Source organism: Bos grunniens, chromosome X (assembly GCF_055505025.1).
Source record: "Bos grunniens cultivar Pamir isolate PY7600 chromosome X, Bosgru_T2T1.0, whole genome shotgun sequence".
NCBI lineage: Eukaryota > Metazoa > Chordata > Mammalia > Artiodactyla > Bovidae > Bos > Bos grunniens.
Window position 1 is genome coordinate 13,459,623 of NC_141194.1, and position 24,502 is coordinate 13,484,124.

At 41.5% G+C, this 24,502-nt stretch overlaps 1 protein-coding gene and 1 long non-coding RNA gene across 4 annotated transcripts; one reads left to right on the forward strand and one right to left on the reverse strand.

The window, feature by feature from the left end:
* The first annotated feature begins 882 nt into the window (after positions 1–882).
* Positions 883–19,132, forward strand: SCML1 (Scm polycomb group protein like 1). 3 transcript variants are annotated; one of them, XM_086386811.1, is made up of 8 exons: positions 1,180–1,390; positions 7,764–7,908; positions 8,940–9,020; positions 9,490–9,567; positions 12,924–13,034; positions 13,417–13,924; positions 15,773–15,924; positions 17,448–19,132. In XM_086386811.1, the coding sequence occupies exons 2-8, from the start codon at positions 7,879–7,881 to the stop codon at positions 17,580–17,582; spliced, it is 1,095 nt and encodes a 364-aa protein (XP_086242937.1). In that variant the 5' UTR covers positions 1,180–1,390; positions 7,764–7,878; the 3' UTR covers positions 17,583–19,132. The 3 variants fall into 3 exon arrangements, with proteins under 3 accessions (XP_086242938.1, XP_086242937.1, XP_086242939.1); XM_086386812.1 differs by lacking the exon at positions 8,940–9,020 and having other exon boundaries at positions 883–1,390; XM_086386813.1 differs by lacking the exon at positions 8,940–9,020 and having other exon boundaries at positions 1,192–1,390; positions 9,493–9,567.
* On the reverse strand, positions 10,126–22,849 carry LOC147339816 (uncharacterized). Its single transcript, XR_015158500.1, has 3 exons — positions 22,694–22,849; positions 19,616–19,761; positions 10,126–14,800 (listed from the first exon to the last, which is right to left on the reverse strand). It is a non-coding gene; the product is annotated as an uncharacterized LOC147339816 (long non-coding RNA).
* Between the last annotated feature and the right edge of the window lie 1,653 nt (positions 22,850–24,502).

The following is a 24,502-nucleotide window of genomic DNA, read 5'->3' on the forward strand; positions in this document are numbered from 1 at the left end:
TTGCTTTGTATTTGAGAGGAGAGAGAATACATTTCCAACATCCAGTATACTTTCCTTGTACCTCTCCAGGCCAGGAAATTACTTATGGCTTTTCTTTAAAGTAACCTGCTTGGTTTCTGATAATTACTGACTGTGATGAGCAACCTTGATACACCACTAAGTAATGCCACGAACCCTTTATCATGCAAATTTGTGTGCCAGATACTGTTCCAAGTGCTTTGCTTACTCTAACTCAAGAATATCCGCTCCCACCATGCTGTGCCTGTTTAACCAGATAGGGAAACTGAAGCACAGAGCCATTATTTACCTGGGTTGCCCAAAGCCATAGAGCGCTTAAATGTTGGGGCTAGGGTACAAACCCAGCAAATCTGGCTCCAAGGTCTGTTTTAACTCGCCCCGTGGAGAGAGAACTTTTTGAAATAACTTTCCCCATATGAAGAAGGGGACGACAGAGGATGAGATGGTTGGATGGCATCAACGACGCTATGGACATGAGTTTGAGTAGACTCAGGGAGTTGGTGATGGCCAAGGAAGCGTGGTGTGCTGCAGTCCATGGGGTGGCAAACAGTCAGACATGACTGAGCGACTGAACTGAACTCCCCATTTGTACCAAACCACAATTGCTAAAGCCTCCTCTCTCTCCCGCTTCAAATTTCAGCATTGACGTGTACACCTAGGATTGAGTCAAAGTCAACGCCTGTGGTGTGTCACAGAGGGACTTCGAGGGAGGGGGCAGAGGGGGGAATTATATATATTTTTAAAAAGCTTCAAAGAACTAGCCAACAGGTGGTGAAGCAGCACGCTAAGCTTCAAACCCGCACCGTCGTAGGAAGTAGCCCGTGCAGGCGCCTTAGGGCAGCTGCCAAAACCTCTCTAAGCTTTAGAGGCCCATGTTTTCAGTCAAGCACGGTTCGGATCCCACCAGCCTCCACAAACAAACCAGAGGTCCAGTGCGGCTGCACTGTGGGAAACAAAGCCTTGCCATTGGCCATCTCTCTAATAGCGCCCATCCCCCTGTGACAGCTCAGGGGTCCCCTGGATTGGGTAGCTGATAGCCACGCTGATTGGGTGGCTATCCGCAAAGCCTTGCCATTGGCCATCTCTCTAATAGCGCCCCCTGGATTGGGAGGCGTGTCTTGTGGCGGCCGCTGATTGGTCAGCGGTGTGCATGGGGGGGTGCGGTTGGCTACTGGCGTGTCACGTGGACGAGCCCTATTTCCGGTGCGAGGACCGTTTACTCCACCACTGGTAAAATCTAACCGTCTTTTTCAGCGTCTGCTGAGGGTACGGGACACGGCTAACCGTTCTCTCACGGCTAACCGTTCTCTCACGGCTAACCGGTTCCCGCCCCTTTCTGAGGCCAATTTCGCGGACTCCGGGACCAGAAAAGGTTTGTCAAATGGCACTTTTTCCTTCCTTTGAACTTCTTTTCTTTTTCTTTTTAATATAAATTTATTTATTTTAGTTGGAGGTTAATTACTTTACAATATTGTATTGGTTTTGCCATACATCAACATGAATCCACCACAGGTATACACGTGTTCCCCATCCTGAACCCCCTTTCCTCCTCCCTCCCCACACCATCCCTCTGGGTCGTCCCGCTAGAAGCAGTTGAAAAGAGGTTTGAGTTTGACTTAATGGCTGCAGGGCTCCAGAGCGAGGTGGCGGGGGAGGAAGATTTACTTGAGGGAAGAGAAAGGATTTGCCCTTTCGGAAAGAGCCACTCTTTTCTGGCTCTGTTGGTGGGGTGGTTTGGGATGGTTCAGGTGGTTTGGAATAGTTCGGAGTGTTTTGTTGAGGTGGTTCCCGCTGCCACTTCTGGGATACCAGTGCGTAGGCACTTGAGATTTGGCCTCTTAGTGGGTACCGGGTGCTGACTGAAAACAGTTGATCCTTTTTCATCCTTTCTCTTCCTTGGCATGCGAGGGGGCCGAGGGGGACGAACGACCGAGGCTCTCACGCTTTATTCAGATTCTTCAAACTGAAAATCCTATTAACTAGCAAGGTTTGTTGTAACACTTTTTGAGATGTAAACTTTGATTTGGAGGCATCTGATTGTAACCGGCGTTAGTCAAATAAAGCGCAGCTAAGCTGTTGGTGTTGTAAATATGCTTTCCAGCAGCTCAGTTGGTAAAGAATCCACCTGCAGTGCTGGAGACCTCAGCTCAATTCCTGGGTCGGGAAGATCCACTGGAGAAGGGATACTCCAGTATTTTGGGGCTTCCCTGGTGGCTCAGCTGGTAAAGAATCCGCCCGCAATGCTGGAGACCTGGGTTCGATCCCTGGGTTGGGAAGATCCCCTGGCGAAGGGAACGGGCTACCCACTCCAGTATTCTTGGGCTTCCCTGGTGGCTCAGCTAGTAAAAAATCCGCCCGCAATGCGGGAGACCTGGGTTCAATCCCTGGGTTGGGAAGATCCCCTGGCGAAGGGAATGGGCTACCCACTCTAGTATTCTTGGGCTTCCCTGGTGGCTCAGCTGTTAAAGAATCCTCCCGCAATGCGGGAGACCTGGGTTCGAACCCTGGGTTGGGAAGATCCCCTGATGAAGGGAACGGGCTACCCACTCCAGTATTCTGGCCTGGAGAATTCCATGGACTATGTAGTCGATGGGGTCACAAAGAGTCAGACACGACTGAGCGACTTTCAGGTGAAACAAAGTAAAGATGTGGTTCGAGCACAGTCGTTTGATAACTTCATCTGTTGGGGATCGCTTCCCTCCGTTTACCTGGCTTTCCCTGAAGTGGTACTGTTCTAGCGTTTTAAACTAGTTTAATGTTTATGCATAGTGATTTTACAAGCAAAACTTTTATATACAGTATTGTATAAAGAGCAGTGTATGGGCTCGATTCCCTGTCGGCCGAGTTTATAGCCTCTAATGTTTGATACGGACAGCAGAAGGGCTGCTTTTCAGAGTCCTGACAGGACTTTTAGAAAGTGATCAGTGTATTGACACAGACTTGTTTAAAAAAAAATTTGGCGTGGTCTGGCGATTGTAATCTGCCCTGTCTTACCAAATATTTCTTGCTGTGGTTTTTGGATAAGTTGATGAGTTGATGGCAAGGGAGAGCTAAAGAGCAGAATCCTCAAGTGACTTTTGAGAAAATGTCTTTGCAGTGTCTTTTATTAATTTTTAAAAATTGTAATGTATTTTTTGGGGCTGTGGTGGGTCTTGCTTGCTGCGCCGGCTTTTCTCTAGTTGCAGCCACGGGGGGCTACTCTCTAGTCGTGGTGTGCAGGTTTCTCATTGTGGTGACTCCGCTTGTTGTGGAGCTCGGGCTCTAGGTGTGCAGGCTTCAATAGTTGCTGCAGGTGAGCTCAGTAGTTGTGGCTCCTGTAGTTGCACAGGCTCAGTACGTGTGGCACAGGGGCTTAGTTGCTCCCTGGCATGTGGGATCTTCCCAGAGTGGGAATCAAACCCCTGTCTCCTGCATTGACAGGCGGTTTCTTCACTGCTGAGCCACCAGGAAAGCCCCCTTTGCAATGTTTTTAATGTCTGAACTGTGTCTGTTTGAAAACCAGATGGTTTTTCTTAACACTTTGAGTTTAGACTTCCTAGTGTAAAATGTAAGTGAACTTCACTGTAAGTAAGCTTGTTTTGCAAGATTTTGAATTTAACAAATTATATTAATTTTGCAGAATCTAGTCATAGTTGGGCTCTAAGAAAATGTTGCAAAACCTTTGCTTCCCTTGTGGAAAGAAGAGAAGGGGAATTAAAACTTAGACTTGGCCTACTGTGAACCAGACATGATGCTGAGTGCTTAACTGTAATTTGGTCTTTCACAGCTCTATGAAGTAGCTATTATTCCAACTTTACAGGTTAAGGAATTGAGGCACAGAGGGGTTAAATCCCTGCCTAAGCAAAATAGCAAATTTTGCAGTTTGGATTCAGATTCATGTATTTCTTAAAGTCCGGTTCTTTGCACAGTGGACTGCTATTTAAAATTCATTTAGGGGAAATGGTTGCTATACCTGCAGTACATGGTGCAACATGAGTGATAATTACATGTTATGATCCTGAGCAAAAAATATATATATATGAAGCAAAAAAGAAATCCTTGACAATTGTTTTTTTGGTGGTGTTCCAAGTACCAAAGAATCTCATAGAAGTTACAGTTTTTCAGTGTTGGGTTGATTTCCAAAAACCTTGAAACATTTATTGATGTAATAAAACTATGTTTCAAAGGTTACTTGAATGTTGCAAAATTATGCTTTCATCAGATTATAACTATCAAAGGAAAAGCTGACATAAATAATGTAGAACATTTTTATATTTGAAATGTATCCTTTTCAAGGTACATTTTTGCTATTGCTCCTAGTGAAAGGAAAATCTCTCTGTAAAAGAAAAAAACAATTTTTTTTAGTTTATACTAAAATATATAGCAATAATTGCTTTTTAATTCTTCTAATATCTATCCTATGTACTTATTGTAGATGGTATACATTCTTTTAAATTATAGCATCTATGTAGGCTTCTCCAGTGGCTCAGATGGTAAAGAATCCACTTGCAATGTGGGAGACCAGGGTTCCATCCCTGGGTTGGGAAGATCCCCTGGAGGAGGAAATGGCAACCCACTCCAGTATTCTTGTCTGGAGAATCCCATGGACAGAAGAGCCTAAGGGGCTACAGTCCATGGGGTCACAAGGAGTGGGACACAAGTGAGCGACTAAGCATATATGATCCTGAGGATTTGTTGTCCGTGTGCTCCATGACAAGTTGATTCTTTGAGAGGGTGTCATGACTACCTAAATAATAATAAGGTGGCTTTGCTATGCCAGTCATTGTTCTAAGCACTTGACATATATTAATTCACATCATCCTCATAATTCCATGGTTTGTGCTATTATCCCCATTTTACGGTTTTGGTTTTTTTTAAGCACAGAGAAGTAAGTTGTCCAGAGTCACACAGTAAGTGGAGGAGCTGGGACCCACACCCTGTATGCTGGCCCAAACTCTAAGGTCTTAATGCTATTTGATGTTGTCTCTCCTGTAACTAGCCAGCATGTGACAACTGTTTTAAAAGTGTTGAAGTGTGAGTGTTCTGGTACTTCTGGAAAAGCAGTTTTACTTCCAGATGGTGTGACATTGCACGCTTGCTTTGTGGAGCTGGAAGTTGAAGGAAGCCTTGACGTTTTGAGTTGGTTCTCCTGTGTGGAGTGGTCTTGTGGAGTGCAGGGTACTGGGGGCAGAGGGCACGGCAAGTGCAGAGGTTCAAAGAATGCCAGGTCAGCTTTGATTTGTCCGTGTCCTACAGAGCCAGAGGTGCTGGGTGAGTGTCTGCTGGGTGACTCCATGTACACTGCCTCTGTGTTTACAGTAGAGTTTTAGCAGAATTGTAATTAAGCCAGAGGGGGACTGTCTGACTGTTAGAGCTCTAACAGTGGTTGCCAAACTGTTTCTACAAGGTCAGATGGCAAGTATCTTAGTTTTAGAGCAAGGAGATAAGTGATAAGAGGTGACATCTAAGTGGTGTGGAGAGACCTGACTGTAAAGACCTTGTAGGCCATGGTAGGAGTTTGGGATTTTATTTTGTTCTTGGCCAAGAAGGGATTCCAGGTGATTTTAATGAAAAAGTAAAGCACCTAGACTCTGAAGCCAGACTGCACCACGTACTAACTATGAGACCTGGGCAAATTATTAAAATTTCTTTGCCTCAGTTTTCTCTTAAGGAAAATGGGGATGCTAATAGAGCCTGCCTTGTGGGGTTGTCAGGAATACTAAATGAATTAACATACATCAAGTGCTTAGAACATTGCCTGGCACAGAATAAGCAGTAAAAAATCTGTTAGATGGTATTATCTGTACCTTGTGGCATAGTCCAAATGTTCTATAGTGAAACTGTATTTAATGAAAAATTATATATTTAAATCTATAAAACAAAGTTGTTGAAATACTCCCTAGAGCTGGGGTCCCCAATCCCTGGGCTACAGACTGGTGCTAGTCTGTGGCCTGTAGCACAGCTGCATGGCGGTGGCGAGCAGCAGGCTGGGGAGCAAAGCTTCATCTGTATTTACAGCTGCTCCCATCACTTACATTCCCCCTCCCCAGTCCATGGAAAAAGTATCTCCCACAAAACCCCTCGCTGCTACCAAAAAGGTTGGGGACTACTGCCCTAGAGTAGACACTTTAACTCACTATTCTCATTCTTTGTGCATTCGAGCAGATCCTGCTCTGCAGTGTCTTTTGTAAGAGCAAGACTTGAGGAGTAACTTTTGAATATCTATGACTTGGAACTAGGTAAATAAATCATAGCCTATTTGCAAGATGGGGAACTGAGACGTTGTTGAAGTGACTGTGGTATATCTAAAGGTACTGATTTAGAAAGACATCTTTTACTTTTGTCTCTTTTTGAACTTGTACATTGTATTCTTTTCTGCATCTGGGTTTTACTCATCGTGGTGGTTGTGAGATTTCTGAGATTTATCCTTGTTGTGTGTATCAATAGTTGGTTTATTCTCACTGCTGTGAGAGTTGGTTTATTCTCAGTGCTGTGTAGTCTTCCTTTGTATGAAACCCCAGTTCAAGTAGTCATGACTTGTATTAGTTGTATAATCAGAAAAAAATAGTCTAAAAAAAGTAAAATTTGGTTGAAGTTACAGCTCGAATTAAAGGTATCTAATAACCTGAATTTATTTTACATTAGTAGACTGTATTTATCTAACTTGAGGGGTCTTCCCAGGTGGCTCAGTGATAAAGAATCTGCCTGCCAAGTAGAAGACACAGGTTTGATCCCCAGGTCAGGAAGATCCCCTGGAGGAGGAAATGGCAACCCACTCCAGTATTCTTGCCCTGGCGGCTCCTCTATCCATGGGATCGCAAAAGAGTAGGATGCGACTTAGCAACTAAATAACAATAATCTAACTGGGGAGTTACTTTTCTCTCTTTCTGCCTCTCATTACTGCTCAGGATGGATAAAAGGGCATTAGCTCTCTTATGATTGGAGAAGGAAATGGCAACCCACTCCAGTGTTCTTGCCTGGAGAATCCCAGGGACGGGGGAGCCTGGTGGGCTGCCGTCTATGGGGTCGCACAGAGTCGGATGCGACTGAAGTGACTTAGCAGCAGCAGCAGCAGCTCTCTTATGAACACCCCTCCCAGCGTTCAAATCTGCTACAATGATAGCATTATACTCAATATCCTTTTCTGATTGCTAAGAGGAATGACTCAACCATAACTGAGCCTACATAATTCTAGAAGAGATGTTGACCTATTTTTTAACATGCAGTTAGTTATTTAGGTTTAATACAAAATTTAACTATGGAAGCAATCATAATCTTGGTGCTGAAATGGCCTTAGATGTAATTTTGCCCAGTTTTCACCTGGCAGGGGAGGATCTGATGTCTTTAGTGTCTGCCCAGGCCACACCTTGGTGGAGGCCCAAGCTGGACTCTCCTGACTCAGATCTGCAGGCCTGCAGCCTCCCTGAGTAAAAAGCCTCTGAACTCCTTGACAAAAACAGTTAGAACTTATGCTCTGTTGTTCATTTGTTTCCAGCACTTACTCTGTAGCCTTTAGGTTGTAAAGCATTCACTTTACAATTTGGAACTGTGTTTGATCTGGATTCTTATTCCTACATCTGAATAATAAAGCCCTTCAATTTTTAAGTGTATCCTAAATCACTAATGAAAGAATTCTCATTTTGTTGCTCTCTAAAATTCAACCAGGACTCCAATTCAACTTGAGTTGGCATTCTGAGAATATACTTATGTTAAGTTTACTAAGGCAATAAGTGTGTGAAGTAACTTTTTTATGCATTGCTTTTCAGGAGTAAGCTTTACCAGTCCTAGACGTTCAAGCATTTTCACAAATAAATCCTCCAGCAAGTTTCAAAATAATTAGGCCCAACTCAGGAAGTGGAGTTGCTCTGTTGCACAAAAAAGATGTCAAGCGGATCTAGTGAAGTTGATGTGGTTTGTATTTCAAGTTGAAAATCTGCTTTTGTTCATTTTATTGTGTTCTGTTTCTTTTCCAAGTTGAGTTTAATTTCATACAGTAAAATGCAGAGATTGTACGGTTCACGAGTTCCAGACAGTGATGTTTAAAGTATTTAAATGATGAGCATATGTGTACAAGTTTTAAAATTTTAACTATCTACCAAGATTCATTTTTTCTGACTCTTTTGACATAATTATATGAAAGCATTTTGAAAAGTATAACGCCCTGTATACAAAGGTAATATGGGGTCTATCTGTCTATCTATATATTTTTAAGTATTAATCTATAACCCAATCCCACATTATCTTGTTTATGGTTTTTGAAACAGACATATGTACTTTTAAATGGTTAAAATTATTCCTGTAGCTCACAATCCATTCTTAAAATACACTCTTAGAATATCATGGTTGTTTGCTATCTATTTACTTATTTATGCCCTATCTCCTTCTCCCCAAAATGTTTTAGGTGATTTAGAGATTAACTTCTCAAGAGAAATAGGTGTGGGGAATTCCCTGGCAGTCTAGTGGTTAGGACTCTTGAGATCTCACTCTCAGCTGAGAGTCCACATTCAATCTCTGGTCTGGGAACCAAGATCCCACAAGCCTCACAGTGCAGGGGAAGAAAATAATAAAAAAATATATGCCTAAGTATTTCCTATTTTGTCCACAGAGTGGCACTGTTGGATTATTTTAAAAAATCAAAAGCCATGTAGAGGAATCTTCGTAGTTGCTTTTAGAAAACTGGCTTATTTTATAGCAGTTCTGGTGCCAAATTACTAGAAGACTAGACTTTCTACCTTAAGGTACAGAGGAGGAAATTGATGTCTTATGTGTGGTTGTGATAATGAGAAGTTTTGAAAGTGCATCTTTTCCTGTAGTCATAGTATTGAAAATAGACAAGGTCCTTTGATATCACCAGTTGCCTTTTGGAGCTTCTTAGAAGTAAAGTAAGTCCTCAATTTTTCTCTATCATCATTTCTTTTAATTTGTTAATAAATCTTCCTTAGATAAGAACACGAATCCCTGCTTATGATGATGATAACACTGTTCTTTATGCATATGAACCAAATACTGCATATTTCAGTAATGTAAGTAATGTTAATTGCCATTTGCAAATACATTAACATTTAACCACTTTAAAGAAAAAGATTTCAATTCTTCATAAACTACAGATTTCCTCTAAACTCTCAAAAAATACTAGTCTCTCTTAAATTTGTCCACTTCCTTTCATTAAACAGTGAGCAAAATAACCATTTCACTTCTTTTTTCCCTTGCAGAGTAGGAAAGTCAGAGCAGTTTTTACTTATTTGTCAGTGTAAAACTCTAAACCTAAGTCCCTCTGACATTATGAATTCTTTCCTTATTCCCTCTCTTAATCAGCAGTGAGTATATTTTCATTCTCATATTAACATGATTTTTTTTGTCTCTGGTTTAGATTAAGACCTCTGAAACTCTTTGAAAAGTTGGTTTAAAATAATAAGTTAATATTATTCTTTCCTCTCATTGTTCAGTCTGAATTTCACAGAATTATTAACTGTTCAATTTTTAAACTATTAGCAGGAAACTGCTGTATCTGACACATCTTTCAACGAAGAACAACAAGCAGTAATTCAGGATATCCTTGTTTATTGCCAGGTAAAAAAAGTTCTGTCTGTCTCAAATGCAGTTTTCTAAAACACTAAGCTAAAACTATCTTTATCTCATATAAAGTATATAATTGAAATTTTGCTGTATTGAATTATTTATGAATATCACTCTCATTATGATCTTTTAACAGTTTTCTTTGGTGAAAGTTTCAAAATAGCAGTGTGTAGGTTTTATAGCCTTTTGTAAAAGCCCTTAACTGATCAAATGTAGTTACAGCTCTTTGATCTAAACTGTTCGATACTGAATTAATTTCCCCTATTAATTCTTTAAAGGAAGTTGGCTGATATAGATAAAATTTAGTATGTACCTAAATGTATGTCAGGGCTTCCCTGGTGGCTCAAATGGTAAAGCGTCTGCCTGCAATGCCAGAGACCTGGGTTCTATCACTGGGTTGAGAAGATCCCCTGGAGAAGGAAATGGCAACCCACTCCATGGACAGAGGAGCCTGGTAGGTTACGGTCCATGGGGTTGCAAAGAGTCGGACACGACTTCACTTTCCTTAAATGTATGTCAGGATATTTCAGTTGAAATGAAATGACACCCCACTGTTTATTAACGAGTTTATCTTACATAGTTTTGAGGGGATTTTTTAAAAAAATTGACATATTAGTGGAGACTGATAGAGGTAGCTAACTATCAAGGATTTTGTGAGCTGCATACCCTAGCAATAATGAACATTTATAACAAATGTTTCTTAACATATAACATTTCTTTGATACAATGAACTAACATACTTTGAAAAGTAAGAAGTGTTTATGAGAGTCTTTATCATTATCACTATTGAGAACAGAAGTGGAACACGTAAAGGGGACTTTTGGTGTCTTCTGGGGAAGGATGTACAGAGAGCAGGAACGTAGGGGCTAAGTAGGGAGTTCTGATTTTGAGCAGTGCTAGCCCAGCCTGCTTTACATCAGGATCCACGAGGTTGATGAATGAGGTTGACAGGGCTCTGCCAGGACCTTCTGAACGATTGTGCAAGACGCGGTGGGATGGAGCATCTCCCATCAGACACGCCCAGGTTTCAGAGTCACAGCCCTGCAGTGGGCCCTGGGGGATCCTCTCCATTTCTCCTCCTGTGCCGGCTCCCTCCTGTCTTCAGCGCCTTCCCTTCCCGGTCTAGGCCACGCGGGGCAGCACTTCCACCTGTTGTTTTTTATCCTTCCCAGCGTCCCCTTTAGTAAAACCCCAGCCCTGTCCAGCCAGGCTGGGAAGCAGAGGGGAGGACCTCTGCTGGGGACTGGTGACCCTCAGACAACCCCAATCCTTCTCGCTTATTTCATGGAGAAAATGGTGAAGCGTGGAGCAGAAATCCCCTCCAAGTCCCGATTCTTCTCACAGCCCACAAACCTGCCTAGTTCCATCTCTGCCAACCTCCTTCCTGACCGCTGGAGGGGGAAAAGGGTTCCCCCTGTAAGGCTAACACTATCACTTCCTCTGGTTTCTGCATCTGATCCTCTTTCCCTGTGTTCAGACACCTCCCTTCATCCATCACCCCCCTCTCTCCCGGATCTTCAGCCTCTGTGTCTCTCAGCATATTCATTCTCCCACTGTTATTTATTAAAATCACTTTGTTTGACTTCCTAACCCTCTCTCCTTCCCTTCATAACCCAGCACTTTGAATGTCATTTATGTTCACTCTGTAAACATTTGACTTCCTGTTTGGGTATTTGGGAGGGTTGTTTTTTATTGAAGTAGAGCTGACTTACAATATTGTGTTAGTTCCAGGTGTAGAGCATAAATTTGGGGTGTAATTCCCTGTGCTCTACAGTAAAACCTTGTTTCTTACCTATTTTATGTATAGTAGTTAATATCAGTTAATGTCATACTCCTAATTTGTTGGGTATTTTTCAATATACTCTTCCTTCTGCCCTGTATGCTCTTGCATGCATTTCTACCTGGCAGACACCTTCTCATCTTTTCACTCTTAACACAGATAACACCCACAACTGCCCACCTAGATTAGGTCTTGCCCTTCTGTGCACACTTAGCTTCTTATTCTTATCTGTATTATGGCCATAATATTAATAATGCTTGAACACTACTGGACTGGCCATTGTGCAGTATTATTATTATGTTAGTAGTAATACTATAGCACATTGCTTTGTCCTTAAGAGAACTAAGAGATATTTTCATCCTGATTATATTAATAAGGAAATTGAATAGCAGAGAAGTAACTTGAACCCCACTGTGTTCCCCTCAAGCCTGTGCTGAGAGCCAGCAGGTCTCACACTTGATCGTGTCAGAATCACCTAGAGGGCTTGTGAAAACACAGGTCGCTGCTCTCGCTCTCAGACTTCCCAATTCAGTAGATCTGGGGTGGGAGATGTAGCATTTCCGACAAGCTACTAGATGGTGCTGTTGCCTCTGGCACTGAAATCAATTGCTCCCGACTGCTTATCACTCTATTTACCTGGTCTCTTTACTTGTCTCTCTCCAGCTAAAATGGGAGTTCCTTAGGGCAGGAGTTGGTTCTGTTCTCTCCAGCTAAAATGGGAGTTCCTTAGGGCAGGAGCTGGTTCTGTTCTTTTTTATTTATTTTAATGTCCATATTCCCAGCATCTAGCAAAGCAGTTCTGGCAGGTGGTAAGCTCTCAATAAATGTTTAGTTGAATGAATGATGTAATGGTTCTGGCCTTTTAAGTGTATTTTTGCCCAAATGAAATTCCTGTGTATTTCAAGAATTCTCAGGTTTTATCACATACCCAATTAGCATACAGGGGCTGTGTACTCAAACATTTTATTAAGTTAATTGTTAATTGCATGACCTTAATCTGGGGACTTCCCTGGGGGTTCAGTGGTTGATTCTACACTTCCAGTGCAGGGTTCAATCCCTGGTCAGGGAGCTAGGATCTCACATGCCACATGGCCAAAAATAAATAAATAAAATATGCTGATGCCAAAGGTCACATCTGTTGTATTTGGTTCACTGTTCCTTCCAGAGTGGACCCCTCACTGCCTATTAGTTTATACCATCGTTATGGAAAGAGGCTCTTTTGCCTTTTAGCAGATTTTAAAATTTCTTTCCTAAACTATCACCTTCCTTGATGTAAAATGACTCCAACATAAATGTGATGGCTTATAGGAAATGTGGTACATTTACTTTCCAGTATTCAAGCTTTTTCAAATGCCTGTATGATATGGAGTAGTTGAGTGGGAGGTTGGGGTGCTTTAATCTCAGCCAGCTCGGCCCTGGATCACCAACAACCAGGCATTAAGTGGGAAACAAGAAATTTCTGATGGCTTGAGAATTTTCTTTGCTCTGGCAGTCAAAGGTTGGCTTAATGGTATTTTTTACATTACTTTTCTTTTGAAGTAGAAATTAGTAACAGTTTGTACTATAATAGGCCATCTATGATGCTATTCAAGACCTGGATAAGAAGTTTGATATTATTCATGGAAAGGTTTCAAAAATTCACCGTTCCCGTTGCCGTGTGAAGTCAACGTGGCAAAGTCGTGTAAGTGTTACAAAAATATTTTCACAGCTATAATAAATAAACCTCTGGGTTCTAAAGATGCCAATTAGAAGTGAGAGAGAACTAATAACTCTTAAAGAGGAGTAAGGCTGATCTGTACTTACTGTAGCAGCAGATGGGAGACTAAACCTCTGCTGGAAAAATGCTGATGTTTAGGTTTGAGATATGTATGACAATGGGTATTTTTATATTTGTAACCATAATATATAAAATGTGATTCAAATGTAGGGGTGAAGAGGAATAGAGCACTTATCTTTAATAATATAAAGCAATCTTCCATAGAAAGTAAGTATCAATGTATTTACTATATATGTCCTTTTTCTTTTACTCACAATTAATTTGTACTGGGTTTGTGTCATTTCAGAAACTACATGGAAATAGACATAAAAATAATCACCAGCATTCTAGAAAGAGCAAAAGCCATAAAAGGAAGAGAAGGGACTGTCCCTCTTCATTATCTTTAACTGAAAGTTATAGCCCCACTATACCAACAAGCAGGCGGGATGATGATTCCCAGAGCAACACTTTGGGAACATCTATTGAGTCCCAGAAGTCCCCAGAGCGGGAGCAGGAGTCATTCTTCCAGGATCAGGAGCCAGATCTCAACCAGAGCCCCACCGTCTTCACACAATCCTATGAGCCATACGAATACATGCAGAAGGAACCCATGCAGGGACCCTCTTACTGCAGCAGCCCACGGGCCCACAATTTCTTCCCACTGGACCAGGCCACTATAACTCCACCTGCAGCCATACTGCCCGACATGGGACCTGAACCAATACCTCCCCCTGACGTTGTGACCTATCCACCTTTATTTGATCCCCAGCCCTCCAGGCAGAGTATCTCGCCTCCCTACACTCCGAGCACTTATGGTGAGTATGAACTGACACCTGTTCCTGGTAGCATTATTTACCCTATACTCCTTAGCACTTGGATGCAAGCTTGTGTAAGCTATTTGTTTCTCATCTGGAGTACTAGTTTGGGGTGATACTCTTAACGATGACTAACACTTCTTGAGTGTCTCTAATGTGCCCACACTATGCCAGTCAACTGACACTCCCTGTACACTAATACTCATAATGATTGCACTGTGAGTTTTTTCATCTTGTTTTTCTTGACCCTTTCCCTGTGTAAACAATCATGTGTTCCTAAAATGGCTAGAGCCCAGATGACAGAAAAGGAAAGGTACACTTTAGGTTAATTCACACAGAGGTCAAACTTGTGTTGACATCTTTGGTTAGAGAAACAAATCTTCCTAGCGAATTACAAAACCCACCTCCATTACAACACACTAACTTTAAGATGTCGAGCACTCTGGTTGAATAACTGAGTACTTGTCTGGGAGGGATTGGGGGCAGGAGGAGAAGGGGACAACAGAGGATGAGATGGCTGGATGGCATCATTGACTCGATGGGACATGAGTCTGAGTGAACTCCGGGAGTTGGTGATGGACAGGGAGGCCTGGCGTGCTGCGATTCATGGGGTCGCAAAGAGTCAGACATGACTGAGCGACCGAACTGAACTGAACAGAACTGAACTGTCTGGACACAAAGAAATTTGAGTACAACTTAGTTTACAGCATGGGCTTCTCTGGTGGCACAGGCAGTAAAGAGTCTGCCTTCAATGCAGGAGACCCGGGTTGAATCCCTGGGTCTGGAAGATCCCCTGGAGAAGGGAATGGCAATCCATTCCAGTAATCTTGCCTGGAGAATCCATCCCATGGACAGAGGAGCCTGGTGGGCCACAGTCTGTGGGGTCGAAAAGAGTTGGACATGACTGAGCAACTAACACTTTCTCATTTTTATTTTATAGCACAGCTAAAACTTCTTGTATGAGCACTTACATTGTTTCATGTCTCAGTTATTTATTTTTTAAATACAAACCTCCAACCAAAATATCTATTACTATGCAATTAAACTTGAAAGAGATATTCAGTGTAATGTTAAAGTTACTTTTGACCTAGCTAAGCACAAAATAATGTTTTCTGCAAAATTCAGATAAGCATTTAAGCCTTGAGATACAGGAATTTAAAAGCCATGGTAGAGGTTTGGTAAGAGAACTCATGTGGTTCTCAAAGATAATGGAAGTTACTGAAATTCGTTAATTAAAATTAATAAATTTAAGCAACTTTAGAACTATAAATTCTGGAAATTTCCACTGAAATTAGCTAGTAAAATAAACCTCATCTGGAGAGACCAAGAGGACAGAAATTGAGAGAAATTCATTGAAATTCTTAAAGGAAGAGAGCAGTAGTCTGGCTTAGATTAACCTAATTCAACCTAAGTTACAGGTCTTTTTGCTATATTTGCCTGTGGCCAAAGAGGCCTTGGGTTGCTCAGTCTGTTTTATGATCTTTGAAACTCTTTAAGTTACCTTCTGAAGTTGCTTTTGTTGTTTGGGGGAGGTCACGTGGGACAGCAACCCACTCTAGTACTCTTGCCTGGAGAATTCCATGGATGGAGGAGCGTAGTAGGCTGTAGTCCATGGGGTCGCAATGAGTTGGACACGACTGAGCGACTTCACTTACTCACATGGGACATTCTTGGGTAGCTAGCCTCAGGTCATCTTTAGGCTTTCATTACATTTTACCTCGAAGTTCTGGATCCATGCTGGGGTACTTCACAGAATGTTCCAGGAATGATACAATTACTCCCTACTTAAATCTCTTCTTTCAGGATAATATCAGGTCAAGTATGATTTGTCTTTTTCCCTCTTTGAAGCTCCAACTTCACCAGTCAGAAATAACCCGGATTTCTTCAGAGAAAACCTCCCTGAGGACCCCTCAATCTGGTCCGTGGATGAAGTGACCATGTTTCTGCAAGATGTAGATCCTCAGACATTTGATCCCCTGGTTGACCTCTTCAGGGACCATGTAATGTATCTTTTGATCTAGTTTTTCTGCCTTAATGACTTTATTATCTCTTTGCAGACCCTTCAGTTGGTTACTGTTTAATATGGATGGTGGGGGAACCCTATCAACTGAGTTTTCCATATTTGAGAGAGTTTACTTTGCCCAAAGTCAGATCCTTAAAGGGTAGAGGGTGGATTTGTGCTTTAAATGGGTACCCAAGTCCCTAACATACTACAAGTCTTCAAGTTCTCAAGAGAAGATGATTCAGCATGGCCACTCTCAGGGTCTTCTCCTTTGTAAGACCAGCTACAATGATCCTCCCCACCTGCTCCCTGCTTGGCCCCGGGATTGTGAGTAGGAGGGAGTGAACCCAGTAACTGATTCCATTTGGCTCTGTCCTGTTGACCTTATATGATTACTGACAATTTGGGATGCTGATACTCTCATGCTATTTACAAAGTAACATCATGGGCTAAATTTTTTAAGTTCTAATTTCTTTAATTTCTACTTTTACTTACTAGAAAATGTATAGAAGGTACCTGACAAAAGCAGTACTGTGAAGGACTTCAGGTCCCTTCAGCCAGTGATAAATGATTCAGCACAGTTTTATTTTTAAACTGCTGCTGCTAAGTTACGTCAGTTGCATCCGACTCTGTGCGACCCCATAGACGGCAGCCCACCAGGCTCCCCTGTCCCTGGGATTCTCCAGGCAAGAACACTGGAGTGGGTTGCCATTGCCTTCTCCAATGCAGGAAAGTTAAAAGTGAAAGTGAAGTTGCTCAGTCGTGTCCGACTCTTTTCGACCCCATGGACTGCAGCCTACCAGGCTCCTCCGTCCATGGGATTTCCCAGGCAAGAGTACTGGAGTGGGGTGCCATTGGCTTCTCATAAAAACCAAATAATATGCTTCAGCAGCATCACTTGGCCAATTAATTCTTTTTTACTAGGAGGATGGCTTGTGACTTTCAAGTAATATTTTTGTAGTGTTTCCTAATGAATAAAATTAGTGCCCACATATCTGATGTACCATTTTCAATATGGTAAGAAAATCAGTCATTAGTTTTCAGCATTTAATTAGCTTCAGACAACTAACTGATTACCTTCCAATGTTAAGACAGCACTGTATAGCATACTAATAGCTGAGATACTCATGTTCCAGCCCTTCTAAGAAAGTCAATGACCGTCTGAAATTCATTTTTATTATTCATTAAGTTTTTACTCTTTTTGTCATAGTTATGCAGTATTTTGTTTAACACAAGGTATTTAAAATTAGGTAGCTTGATGCTTAGGACATTTTTAAGATATTAAGTTAAATTTCCTTTTTCTTAAAATTTGAAGCAAATTTACAGGTGATTAAGTGATGCTTCACTGTACAAATTAGATTTTTGATAGTTTCCATCAATCAGTTGCAGATTCAGAGAATATATATATAGCTGGAATGAGCTGCTCTCTAATTGTGTTACATGTTCTTATATAGAAAGGAGAAACTATTCTGATTCAATATGAATGCTTTATTAATTATTTCATTTTCCTTTGCTCTGTAGGGCATTGATGGGAAAGCTCTGCTACTGCTCAGGAGTGACATGATGATAAAGTACATGGGGCTTAAGGTGGGGACAGCCTTGAAGATTTGCCACTATATTGACAGGCTTAAAAGAGAAAGATATATCCCCAATTGATAAACCACGTTAGACTGGACTTAATTCTGGGGAAACCGATGCCGTCTTTGCTCCACCCTTAGAAGTTTTTGTTGTGTAGAAGGTTCCTTTAAGATATGGTGTATCCAAAATAGCAGAACCTGGGATAGTCCAGTCTACTTCTTTAGAAGCCATTTAATGTGTTAGTGCTAGCACAGTCAAACGGTTGTTTGTTCTTTTCATTATTTTCATTGTATAGTTTACAGATATACTTCATGCAAGAAACAGAAACACCTTTTGATTTTGGTTAATGTTTATATGTAAAACCAAAACAGCCAAATCCCAAAGGGCAAAATATCAGGCAGTGACAGGCTTTCTAAAGAAATCCATGTGATGTTTTCCTTAGAAGAAAATTTAAAGTTGCAACTATAGGTATCCTGTTTTTTCAAATATTTTATGTCTGTTACTGCAATGTTCTGTTTGTGTTCTACCAGTTTCCCAAAAGGGAATAGCCACATAAATTATTTTCCTTTCTGTTATTATTTCACTGTATGTTTTATCTGTCCCTATTTGAAGGGAAAAAGCAGCCTTTTAAGATTTCATGAGGCATTGTTACCAGTTTTTAAAAAAATTATCACACAGTCATTTCATGCAAGAGATATTACACTACAAGGGTGGTTTGGATTGAGTCTGACTATATTCTTTTCAACTAAATACATGTTATTTTACAACTTCCATATTTTGTCTAAACTTGGACATTTAACTAGGCATTCATTGCTCCCATCTCTCCATGAAGATGCCTATGTCTGAGTTTTTTAAAGATGTGTTTCATTGTCTCTTCATTCCTCATGTGGATACTGTTTTGTGTTTATATTTTGTATCTGAAGGATGCACACAATTAAATTCTTTTTTAATTTAAAATGGCACTTTACACTCCCACTGAGCTAAAGACCATCTCTATATATAGTGAGTTTTTTAATTCTTTAAAACACAAATTGTTTGTGTTTAAAACATGCAAGTTGTTTGCTCTCACTGGTACCTCTCAGCTCACACTTCAGGGTTTCCATACAGGGAAGTTCTATCTTGTGCAATGTTTCTAGTTAATTTCCTTTCTGAGCCATTTATCTTACTGCACTTTGAACAAGTACATTAATTCTGATTTAAACTTTACTTTAAAAAATAGAACCTTCAAGTGAAACGTTCATTGTTATTTTATTTATTACATCATTATGTTGTATAATATTCAGTGTAATGTTAATAAGCTATGAGAAATGGTGCTGATTTTATTAGCCATTTGTTATAAATGCCAATAAGATGTTCACCAGGGGTAAGAATATACATTATCTTTTTAGAAAACCAAGTGTACCTTATAAGCAAATGTAACTATTTACTGGGCATATATGATTTAAAGGACATTTTCATCTGTGTTAGTCCTTTTGTGTTAGAAGATTCAGATTTCAACTTGGTCTTCTTTCAAACTGTTTGTGAAGATGCTGTGCCCACTTGAACAGTCCTCAGGTGTTTGTATAAGCACTATGTTTTACAGTTTTTAGATTTTAAATATAATAAAGTTTAATAATTACAGCCGTTAATGTCAAAGCCTCAGATTTGCTTTTACTTGCTTAAAGACTTAAAGCCAGCAGTGATGTTTGTCATGAATCGTTATGCTTTGTGACAGCCTCACTAGAGAATTCTCTTTCCATCCTGAATATCAAGGCAAAAGTATGGCTAACACAACAACTTTCATAAATACAGACTTCAAGTACCAGAACTAGAATTTCATATCCACTGAAACAAATTTTTCTAAAATTACCCTCATCTTCATGAAACATAGTCAAGTCAAGACTAAATTTGTTCATGGAATGGTCAACTGACCAGTTGACCACATAGGCTCCTCCAAAGTGGCTGTGGTGGAAATCCTCGGGATTCATCTCAGACCAGATTCCCAAAAGGCCTCTCAAGGCCAGGAAAGACATACCAAAGGCTTGCCATCAGGCTGTGCTTCAGTGGATTTCACTCTTCTACAGAATCCCTAAAACGTGATTCCTGCACATGCCAGCAGGAATCCCACTCACCTACTACGGCTGCTTAGCACCCACGAGTTTCCAATGTCTGGAGGGACCAGGCAGAGAGACGGAAAATGTTTCGATTCTACCCACAGGTGTAGTTTACTAAAGTGCTTTAAGTCACAAATAACTTGAGGGGAAGGGCGTCCCTATATCTGGAAAACACAGATCAAAACCAGTAATATTACAGGCAAAACCCATAAAAATTATAACCATATTCACCACTTCACACAGTAACTATTTGTTAACTTTTTATGAAGCCTCAAGTTTTCCATTAGGATTTTTTACTATCTGACCCAGTTCAGCTGTATGATCTGAAACTTATCAGAGACCTGCATTTGTCAAAAAGGGCTTCCTATTTATATCATCTTGAAAATGAAGCATTTTTGCAAAAGCATCAGAGTAAAATAACTACCTATAAATAACAAAAGGCTTTAAAAAGCACAGACACCTGATTATAATGTAATCACTAAAGAAACTTGGTTATGATAACTAGAATTATAACCAAATGATAATCTTAACCCTTGAAACGTTAATCACTGATGAAAATCAAGAAGCAAGTAACTATGACCTGTTCATCATATCAACATTTACTGATTGGAAAACTTACGCTCTCATCTTCCTCTAAGAAAGCAAAGGTGGGTAAACTTAGACCCAACCAGCAATGAATGTTCCACTACTTTATCCTATTTGAAATGATGCAGGTAATGAATGAATTCTCTTCATTTAACTTGGTTTAGTATCAAGTTACCAAAATCTGGAAAGACTTTTTTTAATTATTTATTTTAATTGGAGGATAATTACAATATTGTGATGGTTTTTGCCATACATCAGCAAGAATCAGCCACGGGTATACATGTGTACCCCCATTCTGAACCATATATATGCAAGCTCAAACGGTAAAGAATGTGCCTGCAATGTGGGAGACCTGGGTTTGGTCCCCAGGTCAGAAAGATCCCCTGGAGAAGGGCATGACAACCCACTCCAGTATTCCTGCCTGGAGAATTCCATGGACAGAGGAGCCCAGTGGGCTACAGTCCATAGAGTTGTAAAGATTTGGACACAACCAAGTGACTAACACACATACAGTATTTGTTGGAAAGACTATTTTAGATAGATATTCCTGATAGCTTACAGTGAACAATGTCAGATTCGTGATCTCCAAAGAAGATTTAGCTTCGGGACCAGGGACCAAACGATCACTCAAGAGCTTTTGTATAGCAGAGTTTTATTAAAGTATAAAAGGGACAGAGAAAGCTTCTGACATGGGCATCAGAAGCGGGGTGGAGAGTGACCCCACTCGCTAGTCTTCTCAAGGCCTTATATACTTTTACCAGACCCACTCCCACAACATACATCTTAAATTAACAAGATTAGAACTAACTAAAGAAAGGTCTTACCAGACCCACTCCCACATAAGATTAGTCAGAAGGTTCCTATTAAGGAGAAACATGTCCTTGAGCAAGATACATTGTTATATAATCATTAGTACAGGGTTTGAGTTGTTTTCTGTGTAATCATTAGCTCTGGGCTTAAAGAAAGTTAGTCTTCAAGATTGTTGTCATAACAACTCAAGAGTTTAAGAAAAAGTTTGTCCTTTTTCTCCTTCTCAAGATTCCTGGATCCCCTTCTCTTGGAGGGCCCCAGACTCCTTATCAACCTACCTAAGAATTAACTCTCTCATTCCCAAAACATATTTATTACTATAGCATTTACCTAAAAGTTTTATCTCACTTATGTTTACTTAAACTTTCATCATATTGTTATTTTCCTGGCTGAAAAATTTTCAACAGATGTAATAAGGTATTATTTACTCTCTAGCAAACTGGAGAAGGAAATGGCAACCCACTCCAGTGTTCTTGCCTGGAGAATCCCAGGGACGGGGGAGCTTGGTGGGCTGCTGTCTGTGGGGTCGCACAGAGTCGGACACGACTGAAGCAACTTAGCAGCAGCAGCAGCAAACTTAGGTACAGAGATTTCCCTGGTGGCTCAGACGGTAAAGCATCTACCTACAATCTGGGAGACCTGGGTTCAAACCCTGGGTCGGGAAGATCTGGAGAAGGAAATGGTAACCCACTCCAATATTCTTGCCTGGAAAATCCCATGGATGGAGGAGCCTGGTAGGCTACAGTCCATGGGGTCGCAAAGAGTCGGACACTACTGAGTGACTTCACTTTCACTAAACTTAGGTACAACAGAAGTGTTAGCACTGATGGGCTTCCTTGTTGGCTCAGTGGTAAAGAATTCACCTGCCAATGCAGGAGACATGGGTTCAATCCCTGGTCTGGAAAGATTTCACATGCCATGGAGCAGCTAAGCCCATGGGCCACAACTATTGAACCAGTGCTCTGGAGCCTGTGAGCTACAATTTCTGAGCCCACATACTGCAGCTACTGAAGTCCAAACATTCTAGAGCCTGTGCTCTGCAACAAGAGAAGCCACAGCAATGAGAAGCTCGTTTGCCACAACGAGAGAAAAGCTTGTGCAGCAACAAAAACCCAGTACAGCCAAATAAAATTATTTTTTAAAAAGTATACCACTGATGACTCTAAAGACATGTCTATATTAATCAAACTAACAAGCTTAAGCTAGCTAGCTTTGATACTAGATATTCAGTAAGTACTGAGTATTTCTCAGGCCACATGAACCTGAAATTTATTTAAGCCAGTCTTTTATATTTCTGAGAATTTACACAAACATTAAATTTCTTTTAAACCAATTAAACAGTTCATCCATGAACCCATCTTGGCAATGCCATTTGGAAACAGAGACACTTTAAAAGGTACGCATAGGCATACACTTTTCTATATAGAGAAAGAGATCTCAGTTTTCCTGCTAAAATGTAAAAAGACCTTTTTGAGTGAAATAATGTCACCTGCAGCAATATAGATGGACCTAGTGATCATCATACTAGGTGAAATAAGTCAGAGGAAGACAAATATCTATGATATCACTTGGTCTCCTGGCGGCTCTGCCAATTGGGCTGCACCCCACAGGCCTACAAGGCCTGTGCTTGCCCAGCTTCAAGACCAAAGAATGGCCTGGAGTTGGCGACGGAGACATGGTTTAATGGCTGGGGGAGCCTACCTGTCTGAAGCAAGGTCCTGGAACAACAACCTGCGTGTGCAGCGACAGACAGTGGGCAGAACATGGCAGCAGGCTGCGCTATGCTCCTCCGGAGAGAGGGAGGGTCTGGGTTACAGCTGAAACTGACATCAGGTTGGCTCATCAGTTACCATGGAAACCAGCTGAGGGGCATGTCCCTCACCTCCCCTTTGATAAGCTACCAGGTGGAGATGTTTGACCTAAAGATCAGATGAAGCAGACACTGTCCAAGCAGGGGATGTACAGAGAGCAAGACAACAGCCATTTTGGGTGGCCTGATGATACAGACTCTCTCTAAGCAAGAAAAGGGCACGCCCTTCTGTAATAATATTAGAAATTGAACATCACGACTAGGAACAGTGATTATGAGAGGAAAAGTGCTTCATTTTCAAACTACATAAGGAACTGTAGTCACAGTTGGCTGAGTAAATGAAGTAGTTTTAAGTTTCTGGGGTGGTATTTACAGTGTGATGCTGGGACTTGCTTATATTTATAAGCCCTCCAAGGTTGAGGATTCCTGATGTTTTCCCTGTTTTGTCCAACAGCTTGGTGAACTTGAACCCTGAAAGCAGCTCTCCACAATGACGACGTCCTCAGGTCAAGCTTGCCCACTCTCCCTGGTGTGCTTAGAGGCAACTTGGGTGTTATGGGGCCACCTTCTCTGGCTTTAGGGGTGCTGTCTGCCTGAGGGGAGAACCTTAAGATTTAAGGGGAAAAGAAAATGAATCTTTTGTCTAAAAAGGTTTAATTCCATCAAGCTGCTGGAGAAAAAGGGAAATGTCATATTGTGAAAGAGAGGAAGCAAACTGTCTGCCAAGGTCTGTGTGTCCTCCCTACCCTGGTATGTGTGTGTGTGTGTGTGTGTGTGTTTTAGTCAGTCATGTCCGACTCTCTGTGACCCTATGGACTGTAGCCTGCCAGGCTCCTCTGTCCATGGAATTCTCCAGGCAAGAATACGGGAGTGGGTTGCCATGCTCTCGACCCAGGGATCGAACCGGGGTCTCCAGCATTGCAGGCAGATTCTTTACCATCTGAGCCACCAGGGAAACCCCCCAACCCTGGGGCCCTCCCCATTCCCTGGATCAGCCTCAGAACACTTATAAACACAAGCAAAAGCCCCTCGGGGTTTAATTTTGGCAATATACCTTGCTCCCCATGAAGTATGGTCATTCATGGCTTGGCCAAGCTCTACCTCTTGCTTTTTCCTTCAGTGATATCAATTCCAACCCCCTGCCCAGCAAACCATTGGGAAAGAAGCTGAGGAGACTATGCTCTTCATGGGGCTATGGTGCATGCCTGCTATGTATGGGTCACAGATACAGCACAGGACATGGAATCTGAGCTGAGAAGAACCCTGCTAGGAGCAAATGTTGGGAAAGTTTGTGTGTGTTTTTTAATGTGTTTTTAAAACTGGAGTTAGGAGAAAGTGCCCCCAGAAAGGCACTAAATGATTGGCAGGCAGCTTGGCATTTAAGAATAAACAAAATAGGTGAGATCCCTGACCTTAGACTGCTTCCTGTCTGTCTGGGAGGACCGCATTAGAAAATACTGCTGCTGCTGAGTCACTTCTGTCGTGTCTAACTCTGTGCAACCCTATAGACTGCAACCCACCAGGCTCCTCTGTCCATGGGACTCTCCAGGCAAGAGAACTGGGGTGGGTTGCCATGCCCTCCTCCAAGGGATCTTCCTGACCCAGGGATCAAACCTGGGTCTCCTACATTGCAGGCAGATTCTTTACCGCTGAGCCACCAGGGAAACCCCAAAAAACACATGTATTTGGGTAATTGATGA